The 13,805-nt window shown below is 42.6% G+C and overlaps 1 protein-coding gene across 1 annotated transcript in view; it reads right to left on the minus strand.

Annotated features, from left to right (window-relative positions):
- LOC308157517 (receptor-type tyrosine-protein phosphatase U-like) overlaps nt 1-13,805 on the minus strand; it is a gene marked incomplete at both ends in the record, with an annotated part of 138,676 nt that overhangs the window by 32,996 nt on the left and 91,875 nt on the right. Inside the window, 3 exon segments of the mRNA XM_080531078.1 lie at nt 1,722-1,758; nt 4,340-4,622; nt 6,027-6,129. Coding sequence (XP_080387204.1) covers nt 1,722-1,758; nt 4,340-4,622; nt 6,027-6,129 — 423 coding nt within the window.

Here is a 13,805-nt window from a genome sequence, read left to right on the forward strand (position 1 = left end):
GCACATATGTCACAGTGTCACCGTTTTTTTTTCCCAGTCTAAATTTCCATCTCAGCCAGAGAACAGCATGAAATCTCTCCCCAGATGAATCTGAGCTCCCGTCAAAAAAACAACAACCCAGAAGTGAAAATTGCCATTTAGAGTTACTGACATGGAGAAGCATTATTGTGCCGTGCCCCTGCTAGCATTACTGTTAATTAAAAAGTCGTCTCGGAGATGAGCAAACAAGGGAGAAAAAAAATCCAACGCTGGAGGAAAAACCAAAAAGCAATTCTCTACCATATTTTCATCTTCTATCCTGATGTATCCAGTAAGCTACTATACAACACATTTAGACATCATCCCCTGTTTTTAGACAAAAAGCCTGATGCTGCGTGCTGAGGGTTAATTTATTGAACAGGGACTGAGTAGCATACTGTGGCTTGGTGATGATTGTAGCTATTGGCTCTCCAGCCCCCAGGCCCACTATGAAACCACAACCTCTCGATGAGTCACTCTGCTCTTATCTCTTCAGAAGAACGTTGCCATGGAAAAGTTCAGACCATAAAACTTTCTGCTGCTCTGAGGGAGCGAGGGAAGTGTTGAGGGGTGATGAAAAGTACTAGAACACACATTTCATCTCATCTCTCCCTGCGTTTGACTATAATTAATCAGATATTGTCATTGTGTCAGCGAGGAGCACCTGAGGTGTGGCGCTAGTATAAAAAGCAGTCCTGTCTTCCTGCTTGACATGAGCTTTTACCCTTTCATTACATAGTCAAAAGAAGGAGAGAGAGAGATGGTGAGAGAGATAACACACACACACATCACACACACTCTCACATTCTCTCTCTCAACACACACACACACACACACACACACACACACACATGTCTTACACTCTCACATTCTGTGTGTGTGTGTGTGTGTGTGTGTGTGTGTGTGTGTGTGTGTGTGTGTGTGTGAGAGAGAGAGAGAGAGAGAGACAGACAGACAGACAGAGAGAAAGTGAGAAAGCGAGCAGGGACCCTCTTCACAGGAACCTCTATGCCACCTCAGAAGGAAATGGAGTGGAGCCAATCAGTCCTCAGGTCTCCATGACAGGCACTATAAATACGCCCAGAACCCTCCCCTGCTCTGCGTGTGTGTGTCGCGCTGGCAGACACTGTGAACCGAACTTCTTTGATCTCTTCCTGCTTCACATGAGAGAGCAAGAGTAGGGAGAGAAATCACGTTTTTACAGACCCCTCTCTCTCAAGTGCACTCCGAACTTCTGACACAAAGAAATTGGGAGATGAAGGAAAAAGCTCTCTCTCTCACACACACTCACAGCCACATGCACACACGCACGGCCACATGCACACACGCCGCCCCCCCCCCCCCCACACACACACACACACATACAGACACACAGACACAGATATGGAAAATATACTGTATTTCAAACCCATCTCTGGGTATCAGTGGATGCCAGAATGTCAAGGCATGTTTGTTTTCACCTCTCCTCTGCATCTCCTGTTCAGGGGAACATGGCTAAGCCTTGACTGACAGGGACCTTCCTATTTCAAACTTCTCCCTGCAGCACCATAAACAACACTACCTTGGCTTAGAATCCATGTAAGATCAGCCTGAACCACAATAGCTGTGTCAGTCTGTCAGATGTAAAAACAACTTGGCCATTTACATAGCATCTATTCCTAAAATGATTCCACTCTAGAATGCAACAACAGAACTTAGATTACCTTTACGGGCGATCCTGATGCAGTTGATTCTTGTCTCCTGTGAAAAAGAATGGCAGATTATCACTTATCCAGGCATGGAGGGGCAACAGCTAACAGTGGTGTCAAAGTCTTTTAGCCTTTTGTGTTATGTAAAGTGAAATGCTAATTGGTATTTCAGAGCAGGTGACACTGTGATGTGAGAGACCTCTGTCCTCCATCAACACGTAGAGGATCTGTAGCCTAATACATCCCTTGCCCCCCCCATCCTGTCAGAGAGATAGAGAGACACATTATCAAATTAAGATGTACAGAGGCTATGTAAGGCATTATGGGCAATTATGCAAATCTCTGTTCCTAGATTGGAGTCTAACCCCTCTCACCTAAATTGCTGCGGAATTGCTTTTTTGTTTTAATTGAAAATCTGTTTCAAGTGGATTTCCATCTCCACCCACCTTTTACCCTGGCAGATACGTCATATTTACCCTCATTCATCTGTTATGAAAGCACCTGCAGGTCACACATAATATGTGTCATCTTGTCCTCTATCAAGGTTGCCTTCGAAACATTAGGTGATATTAGCTGACACCATACAGATGTTTATCTTATTAAAGGATCCACAGATATGCCAATATTATCAGCCAATATTAAGGTTTGGAAAGTGACATGTAGTTTCGGATCATGATTGATGATAATGGAAAACTGTACATGATGTTGAAGGGAAATTACCCATCAAGCTCAACAGCCCGTAGCATTTCAATAGGCGGGACCTTAATGCCATTCAATCTTGACATATTGCCTCAATCTAGAATGGCAGAAGTGTCAATTGATTTATGACGTTTAGTAATGATGAGTTGGAAAGGAAGCCCTGAAAACATATTGTGGTTCCTCTTCAGGTTGATTAGAAACACGGTAATGTATGTATGTAAGACACATCAATATAGAGATAGACATACAAAATGTGTGCAGCTTTGTGTGTGTGTGTGTGTGTGTTTCTAAATAACTGATTGCATGGATCTTGGGTCTTTCAAGCTTAAGACATATCCGTCGAAGCAATTACTGTTTCAATTCAGTGGCAGCTCACACTGCATGCTAAACCTACATCTTATTATCCAGAATAATTGTCAAAATAATGTGCTTTTTGCCTCTGTTTCAGAGCAGCCCACATCATCGTCTCAGGCTGACTCAAACAGCCATGGTCTATTGAGATGAACATGTTTGCAGGGCAAAGAAACAATACATGAATTGAATATTCAGAGGTTGGTTTAACTTCCGTCAGAGTGGAGTGGCTCAAAGTGTTTAGAGAGGCTTCAGTTCTAAGTGAGGTAAACATGGATATCATTCTAATAATAGGAATTACCATTCAAATACACTTCATAAAACACATTTAATTGGGTCTTAAGGGAGAACTTGTTCATAATAACAGTCCCTGCCGTGAAATGGTTAGCACTGAATTGCCTCTAAAGATCGATACAAGCAGAGGAGATTTTAATCAGAGTACGGACCAGGGACCACAGGGCACAACCTTGAACTGTGACTCATGCAGTATAACATACCTATATTACCTATTATAATATCATATATTTGACCAATCTTGGACAACCTACTATAGGTTGTATACTGTGGATATAGGGCTCTGATGTGACCATCAGAATGCACAGTAGGTCATTGAACTTACTTTCGGTTCAAGCCCATTTATTTTTACCATCTAGATTTTTTGAAATAGGTAATATAATTGTGTAACATATAGGCTTACAGTTTATTGCACGTCTTCTTCCGCACGTCCGTGTTTTATAAGTCTCTAAGTTGGCTATCTCTAGGTTCTAAGTTAGCTTATTCATTTTCATGTTTTGACTTGAAAATAACAAATGAGAAATGTTTACCGGAACCAAATGCCAAAAGGTCTACTGTATGTGTCACATGCTTATATTAGCTATTTTTGACAAAATAAGCCAGAGGTAAGTTCACAGACTACATTCTGATTAAACCACTTAACCTTCCTGTAGAGCTTCAGTCAACGTGACAGTACCACAGTAACACACAGGAAAGTGATTGCACCCTCCGAGACAAAGAAACCACTTCTCTAGCAGAGGCTTCAGGCAGAGCGTAGTTGTTCTCCACCATCTGGGCATAATGATTTCAACAGTATTTACCTTCCTCACACCTGTGTTTACTGCCCACCACGTTGCCTATTTATCCATGCTTGAGACATTTCTTTCTTTAGGCAGATGTTCCTATTTGAGAGGCTTCTATAGTGAGTGAAACTCACTATAAACCTCCCCTGACGGATGGGCAAAATAGCCTAAGTAGTGTTTAAAGCTGATTGTCCTCTGCTATAGTGTCAGGGCAGATTTCCTCAGACCCTGACATAGACCAGGGCACTGGTACTTCATTTACAGTACAGCTATGATGTACCTGAGTGATGTTGGGTTGAGATATGAATATAAATATGGGGTAATCAACTCCGGTCTGGAGAAGAGCAGGCTTTAGTTCCATCCGACACTAACACACCTATTCAAATAATCCTGCTCTTCAATTAAGACCACACGTTTAATCAGATGTTGGGCCTGGGCTAGGACTAGTAAGCTATAACACGCTTTACTTCTGCTAAACAGACTACTGACTTCAACAATCATCCTTACCCCTCTGAAGTTACTGGCAGCCTGGAAGAAGATGAGGAGGTAGTTCTTGGTGGGGTCCAGCGGAGTGTTCCAGTAGCCATTATAGGTGTCATTGTCTCCCACAGTGAAGGGAGTGGCCTCGGGCAGGCTACTGGGAGGCAGCTCGGCAGTGTAGTAGTGGGGTGCCCTTTTAGCCTGGGCCTCGCCGTGGGATGCGGGTACAGGGAAACAGTCCACTATGCCCAGCTCCCTCCTCCTGACCTGCCTAGAGCCATCCTCCTCCACCACCACCAGCTGGTAGGCACTGGAGCAACAGGACAAACAGCACACTGAGGGAATGAGGGCTGGAGCACAGACATGCCTTTGTATCTACTACAGCAGAATTGAACACAATGGAAGTGGAGTAGCCATAAAAAAAAAACGTTTTACAGTTTTTTACGGTCGCTAAGTCACAGTGTTCAATTCTGAAGTTACAGAGTCACAACTCTTCATACAGTCAGCAAAGCAGAAGCCCATGTGAACAAAACTGTGACTCTTACTCTGTGATTTGTGCATTGCTTTCATACAAAATGCATTCAATGACCACGTTCTCCAAAATCCATAACACTTCTCTCATTCAAACTCCCCCACCTGCAAAACACTATGTATTTGCAACACATTTTTTCATTGTTACTGTAACATACTGTGTTCAAAACTCTGAAGAACATGTTCAAAACAGAATGATTTGGTGCATTTTTGCAGTAATCATATATGACAGAAAGCTCGCAATAAACAGTTTTTTTGGGCAGTGTTTGAGTGTGCAGATGCTGTTATTTTGCACTCTATTGATACTCTTCAGTTCCAGCACCTCAGCAAAGTCTGATAGCGGATGAGCGGTGGTATTTTCACTATTTGCAGTAATCATATTGAAATGTCTAGAAAATATTAGCAGAATATATACAATGAAATGAAATAGACTAGATGCATTGCCAGGGAAGACATTAGATGTGACCAGATGCAGACCAGAGGGTGGACCAAAACCCTCAGGAGTGAGACATTTTTGGTGTGATTGCTATTGTATTGTAGCCCTGGAATTTCTGTTTTTCTTTTTTGTTTGAACTTTGCATCTTCCACTTTATTTTCCACTTTTCATTTTACACAAGTAAATGTAGTGTACTTTGAAGTAAATGTACCGTAACTTACTTTCTGCAAAGATACAGAAAAAAAAAATACACTTAAGGATAGAAGCAAATTGCAGCATTTCTAATTCATTCTTGTTGCCGAATACTTTACAGTTGTACAGTCAACTATTCTGTCTATGATTACTATAAATCAAACCATTTTTATAATGAAATATTCATACATACCGGTACATATATTCTTGTGAAAATCATTCAAACTATGTAATGCTCCCTGTTGTTAGTGTTTTGGAAGTCAGAATGTTATGAATGACTGCGTATGCTTTCTGAGTGAACATTGTTGCCAGTGTATGGTTGAACGAGCTTCTTTTGAGACATGAATGAAGTGATTGGCCAACATGCGTGTTAGTAATGCAGACTGTATGAAGAGTTGTGACTCTGTGACTTCAGTATTGAACACTGTGACTTAGCGACCGTAAAAAACTGTAAGTATTTGTTTTGTTGTTGTTGTTGTTGTACAGTACAGTACAGTGTTGGGAGTCGTGAACATGATTGGCAGGTGGAGGGTTCATTACTGTGAGGACTGTTACCTGACTGGAGCGCCTCTACCCAGCGCTGGCCGCAGCAGCACTGTAATGGTGCTCTCTGACTCACTCAGTGGAGACGGAATATCCTCATAGTCAAACACAGGAGCTGAGAGAGGGAGGAGGAGTGGGAGACAGAGAACAAAAGAGAGAGAGGGGGCAGACATAGAGAATTAGTAATACGCAAAGATCATAGCGCAGAAGATGGTATAAAACAAACTGCCTCTACCACAAAGAAAGAGGCCCTATACTGCATTTCGATCTTTACGTAACTCTTTACTGCACACAAAAGCAGCCAGAGCTCTCACACAGCACATAGGCAATTAGCCAACAGAATGGATCAGTCTTGATCACAAAAACGATAAGAGCGCCCTGCAATTATAGGAAGACCTAGGAACCACTTCTAACAACACGGTGAAGAGAACAACGACACCGCAGTGTGTCCATGTCTCTGTTTACTATCGGAGACAATAAGCAGGAGTGTAATGTTTTGGCGTAGTAAGCAGACCCAGGTGCAGTGCAGATAAAGAGAGGCAGACGAGTAGGTAGCTGGACTAAACAAATGGATCTTTACTTAAAGAAGTGCAGACAAAGCAGGATACAAACATGGACTTAAGCTCGAAGACAAAGGGGGAAGGAAACAGTCTCCAAAAAACAGTACTTGTATATTGAATTAGCTTACGTTCTCGAAACGACCAACAAACGGTGAACATACTGTGAAGATTAAGCTGGGTGTGAAGGGAAGTGAGGGTACATAAAGCATCAGTGACAATTACATACAGATGCAGATGATAAGTTTGTGATGAGGAGGCACAGTGGGCAGCTGGAGGGAGACACCTAGGGACCGCACTGGGGAGTGTGACCCCCATCCGACGAGCAGCTCCTGCCATTTCACTGTGGCGCCTCAGGGTGGAGGCGACAGAAGGCAGCGAGGTCCAGAATGTGGCGGCGAGGCACCCAGGTACTCTCTTCTGCACCATAACCCTCCCTGTCCACAAGAAAATGGAGCCCCCGACCAGGGAGAGATGGTACGCCATCGGGTTGACCCCGCGATATGAAATTTAAGGGATCAACATAACGTGGGGACAGTTTCCGGGACCTGACTCGGAGGAGGAGATCCAGGACGACACTTGCGATTGGCCTGGAGTTGAGACCGGGCCGAAGCCCACTGGAGGGCGGAGCCCACTGCAGACAGGACCTGTCTCCTTCTCCTGCACTGGGAACAGGGGGGGGCTGGTAGCCGTACTGGCACTGAAAGGGAGACGAACCGGTGGAGGAGCAGAGGAGTGTATTGTGAGCGTAGTAAGCACAACGAGTAGTAACATTCTGGATGAAACGTCTATAAAAAACGTCTATAAAAATGTGCAGACCCCAGGAAGCGTTCCATCTGCTTCACCGAAGAGGGTTGGGGCCAACCCCTTTGCGGGGTTGACGAGGAGACGATGTGCCAGGAGGCGCTGGAGGACTAACCGAACGTGCTGCTCGTGTTGGGCAAATGTCCTGGGAAAAGATGAGGATGTCGTCCTACTAAACAAAGACACTGGTTGAGCAGGTCATGGAGCAAGTCGTTCACCAGCGCCTGGAACACTGCGGGCGCGTTCGCGAGACCAGTTAGGGCATGACCAGGTATTCATAGTGCCCGTTCGGTGTGTTGAAGGGGGTCTTCCATTCAACAAACGGTGAACACACAGTGATAACTAAGCAGGGAGTGAAGGGAAGTGAGGGTACATAAAGCATCAATGACAATTACACACAGGTGCAGGGGATAAGTCTGGGATTGAGGCGGCACAGTGGACGGCCGGAGGGAGACACCTTGGGGCCGCACTGCATTACTTTTTATGATGACTGATGATTCACTTACTTAGACAAATGTATTTGTTGTATGTTGCTTTGGATAAAGAATCCGCTAAATGCCAAAAATGTAATTGTAAATGTAAAAGCACTGGGGAGTGCGACCCCCCATCCGTAACACAGGAGTGCAGCGAAGCACACCAGTCAATGGCTTTCTTAGTGAAGAAAGATAATTCATAATCAGCTAAACCGACAGTCTCTGAAATTAAAGCAGCAGAGTCTTATCTGTATGCAGAGTCAGTGGATCAGACTACTGTAATGTACATGCAGCCACATAGCAGGAGAACATAACGCACACAAGTTTAAACTACAAGAACAGATAATGCACACCCACACATACACACACACACACACACGTACAAACACGCACACACACACACACACACACACACACTGTTGTCGCACTCGCACTCGCACTCGCACTCACACTCACACATGCACATGCACATGTACACACACACACACACACACACACACACACACACACACACACACATACACGCACACACATGTACAAACACGCACACACATGTACAAACACGCACACACACACACACACACACACACACACACACACACACACACACTGTTGTCTCCCGACATGACAGTCCTGAATTAAATATACAGGTGTCTAGTTGTGTGAGGTAGTTAAAACCAGCATGAATTATGGACAGCCTAAAAGTGTTACATTACACATTAATGGTTTCTACTGACAAAGTGTGGGGACTTGGCTTGCTGCTGTGCTCCTTTGAAGGGAAAGACCTTTGGAACATGTGTAGGGTTGAATTAAATTACTATACAGCAGGATACACAACCTTTTAAATGATTAGTGTGAAGGCAAGTACATAAGGCACACCAAGGTAGACAAGGTAGAGACTGGAGATATAGACATGTGAAAAGGTAACATTGTTACATTGCAACAACTACAGCCCCCGCGATCAAGATTTCACTGGGCACAAAAAATACATAAAAGATAGGATGCTACACAAAGGTGTATTGTAGAAAAAGAGAGCACTAATACATTTCTCCATTTCCTGCCGTTATTTTATTCTTTAAAGGTGTGAGTACCTGCTGGGCAGCAGCGTAGCTACTAGCTATGGTTGGGCCTGAGTGGGCGTAATTACCTTGCTCTTTTTCAGTTTCACTCATTATATTAATGTGAAATTACACATTTCACATGCTACACTGGGATTGACCACTGAAACTGGAGCTTGTTAACCGTGTTACCCATCAACACTAGGGGTGCAACGGTTCTTGGTTTTATATTGAGCCGTACGGTTCGCCATCCACGGTTCAATACCAGGGATTAAAGCAAAAAAAATTCTCCTGACTGAAAAAAAAATTCAGGCCAAATCGGGGCCGGTGGCTTTCCGTGCGCAAAGCGCGCGTGCGATTTTCCGTTCTACGTTCTAATGCTTTGACTTTTCTTTCGAAAAATGTGAATACATTTCCGCGTTGTCGAAAATCAACGACACATCGCTAGTCAACTAACACGGCTTGTTTTGTGAGCCTGCTAACAATGTAAAGTAGTCTTCTAGTTAACTAGGTAACAATGTAAAGTAGTGTTCTAGTTAACTAGGTAGCAGTCCAATCCATTTGGCTGCAGTATTTTGGCTTGACTAGCGAGTTTGTGTTGTGATTCTCAACAACGTTGAAACGTAGTTTCACCCTTTTCCATAGTTTTGAATAATAAATGTGTGGACTGACGATGTAGCGCAGCCTAACGTATTCAAATAATTATTTAACAAAGTTTTATTCTGATAATTATTCCCCCTCCTCCCAGACTTACAAGGTCACACTATTATTGGATTGGTTGTTTGCGTGCCGGGTGAAGTTAGCTAAACATTTAACCTTCTAGCTAGCAAGAGAAACATAATGTCACTCTCCAAAGGTCTAAAGAGGAAAGTTGACTGTGAAAACAGGGCATTTAAAGAGGAATGGACAGCGAACTATGCGTTCATCCTACCTGGTTTCATCAATGCAAAGCCGTTGTGAGACTCACATTTTACGTGCTCACAATGTTCCCTTTCTATACATGCGAGTCGTCCTTTTCGTCAATGAATGTGATAAAGACGCACTAGAGGAATCGATTGGTGCATAAAAACCTTGAGAACTGCCGGATTAAAGTGACGTCCATAATAATAATAAATCATAATAATACATTAGATTTATAGCGCTTTTCTAGACACTCAAAGACGTCCATATCACCAGATAGCCAACAAATAGTGACCGATGGGAGATGCCAGTTTTCTCGTTAAGTGAGATTTAAATAGCCTAATATTATTTTTTCTATTGGCTCATTGTAATTATTAGTAATTATTATCCCTAGTAATGTAGCGTGTTTGCTCTGTCGTTTCAGGAGCATATAGGCTAAGCGGATTCAGCTTTATTTATTTTTTTTGCGCCGATTTTGTTGTCAATGTTTTTCATAAAATTAAACTGCATTTGCTTTGTTACTGTTCACATGTGTGGTGCAGTCACATTCACATAGCCTATAAGTAAACATTAAGTTTGAATGATTTACTGAGCTGGCGTTACTTTTTTCAAACCACACACCGCATGTCGGCTATTTCAGCACCACGCGCCATGTCCACCTACTTATCACTATGAGGGGTTCAGCGTCAGTGCACCCCGCTCTGTTACTGTCGCATAGTTGTAGCCAATAAAGGCCTATATGTAGGCTATATAGGCTATTATATATCATTTATATACCTAATACCTAGGGGTGTAAATCACCAGCTTCATCACGATACGATATTATATCGATTTGTTTGTATGACGATACAATGTTTGACGATTTCACAATGTCAGTCACGATACGATTTCGATTCGATTCAAGATCGATATGACGATATGATCGATATGACGCGATATCATATGCCAATCTAACACAATTATCAATTGTAATAAGTGGTAATTAACATACAGCTCATTAACACACACACACACACACACACACACACACACACACACGTTCAGAGAGACATCCAGTCACACACGCACACACACACACACACGTCCACACACGTCCACACACGTGTCACACACGTCCAGCAGGTCTGATATTGGTCTGACTGGATTCGCCTCGAAGAGTAGATGTTAAAAAATATCTTTGGTGTCCAAAACGGTCAATGTATTCGCCCATTAGACTCCCGTTAGACGCACTCTCATTAGAAGCACTCACACAAGCCGAACATTTCCGAAGATTACCGGAGATTGCCGAACGCGAGAGGAGGAGGAGCCGAGAATTGGAGCCGAGCCAGTAGACAGACAGTCACACACGGTGAATGCGAGTCACACATTGCGAACGCGAGTATGTTAACGTCCCTGGTTCAGAGAGATGTTCCAAAATATATATTAAAAGCAGGGGTGAAAGTGGTTTGAGTTTCTTACAGGAACTATTGGCTACTACCCCAACCTTCATCGTTTAATATTGTTCTCCTCCTGCCCCCTGCTTCATGCATCCCTGAACACACACATCGTGGTGTTGGTGTCGAAATTAGAAACACTTTAGGGCTGCCAAGTTTCACCAAGTGAGAGTTTTTGGTGGTGGAGCGACCCAAAACTGTGCACGTTTTGGTAGCGGCGGCCCCTCTCACCCACACAATTATTTGTGCTAGTTTCCTGCAATTTTAAACCAGCACAAGAAATGAAAATAATTGGAACATTTGATAAAACAAGAGAAATTCAGATAATATATCTTAAGTCTTAATAAACAAATACAGTAGCCTACAGAGTCTAAAACAAAATTGGGCCTCATCAAGTGAACTCAACCCCTTGGTCATCATCTTATATACAGTGCATTGCTCATAGATGGCTATCATGTTATACAGTACATACCAGGGTTTTTCCTGGGTCAGAATCAAGCCTTGGAGGTTGATGTTGTGCGCGCGCAGTGCGCCCACATTTTCTTTGAGGGACCCCCAATTGTTGTATTTGTATTGTAAATTGTAATTATTATTACTACTACTACTAATAATAATAATACGATGCGATTTGAAAGTACCAGTAGGCTACCAGATACGTACTATGCACATATTTTGCTACCAGGGTTGCCAGATGGAATTGACAATTTCCAGCCCAACCAGTCTAAAAGCTGCCGAATCCATCTGTCCAGTCAGTGTGACCAAAAGTAGCCCAATCTGGCAACACGGCTTGCTTAAGGAAGCATATAGTGGACTAAATTCAAATGTTAATGCAATTTGAGATTGCATTTGCATGTTCCACTTTTGCATGCATTCTTTCAGACAATATTCAAATTCAAATGCAATTCTAATGAGCGGATGTGTTTCCTAGAACATATAAATGCAATTGCTAATCACATTATTGCATTACAATTTGAATATTGACTCAAATAACGCAGGCAAAAGTGGCAAATGAATATGCTATTTTGGGATTGCATAGTAATTTTCACATTAGAATGAACTTTTTAATTTTGTCAGCTACAAAGCAGCGCATGACTTTGAAAATTAAATGTCAAATGGCTTTGCCTTATCATTTTAATATTGACAGCGAATGTGCACATCAGGTACATGAAAATGAAAATGAAAATCATTAGAATTGCATTTGAATTTGAATATTGTCTGAAAGAATGCATGCAAAAGTGGAACATGCAAATGCAATCTCAAATTGCATTAACATTTGAATAAAGTCCACTATATGCTTCCATACGGCGCGACTGTAATCCCGGTCGGACTGTCTCGGTGCCCAGTGCTGCCCACCCAACCACGTCGCGTCGCGTCTGGTCTACTGTAAAGCGGGTTAACATGTCCTTTTCAAAGGTATTAAAATAGACGCAAGGAAACATAACGTCAGCCATGTGTTTCCTTGTTGGAAATTATGGATCGTGAATCGTGATTGCTTCTGCACTCTGCAGCAATCGGATTTTGATTGACAGGCAGCTGCATCTCTTCCCCCAACGGCGTTCCGGCACAGAAAGTCTTGCCGGAACGCAGCACCGGACCGTTCCGGCCCACTTTCACCTATGATTAAAAGGGATAGACTTACTGTCTCTCATCAAAAATGAAAAACATTCTCTCTCTCTCTGCGCGCATAAGATGACGATATAGATCGATATTTTTACATTGCGTTGATGTAATCAGATCGTTAGTCAATGAATCGATGTATCATTACACCCCTACTAATACCAACATCAAAATAGATTGTATGCCTCTACAAATCATATTACACCAGGTAAAATCCGTCACAACTTGGAATAAATCCGTCGCAACTTGGAATAAATTGACGGAAATCCGTCGTAGCGACGGAGAACTTTAATCCCTGCAATACGCACGAGTGAATGTCGGTTTTTCGGTTTATGCTGCGTTCCATTGAAAGTCGGAGGTCGAGTTTGTCTGGAACACAGTTGCTTCTTGTTCAAATGTTTGTTCATGGTGAGCGGAGTTAAGAACATGGCAACAGTTTGAGGAAGCCCCGGATTGCTACAAATCTGCGTTGTGGGGTCATTCATTTCGGTTTTGGCATTGAATACAATGATGAGGGAATGAAAACAGTGAGCACTGCAAGCATTGCTTCACACATATCGTATATGTGCATAATATGTGCATAATACGTATATGGGCTACCAACTGTCATGGCTAAAGTTCATTTAATTATTTTACATTTGAAAGTTTTTTGTTTATATATATTTATATTTTTTAACATTATACAATATACCACTCATATTCTGGAATGTGTCTGAATATTAAAATTCCATACGTATAAGCAAAATAAAGTAAAGTAATAGTTTGTAAATAAATAACCGTGACCCAAAAACCAAGGTTCATACCGAACCGTGGGCCAACTGAACCGCTGCATCCTTAATCAACACACATAAGAACATACATCGTAATGGGAGGGTTTTTGTTGTCAATAGGTTGCCTCATGTCTGGCGTGCACGTCAGTCACCACATGGTTGTATTACTTTTATCTGTG

Source organism: Nansenia antarctica, assembly GCF_963989245.1.
Source record: "Nansenia antarctica genome assembly, chromosome: 5".
NCBI classification, from domain to species: Eukaryota; Metazoa; Chordata; class Actinopteri; order Argentiniformes; family Microstomatidae; genus Nansenia; species Nansenia antarctica.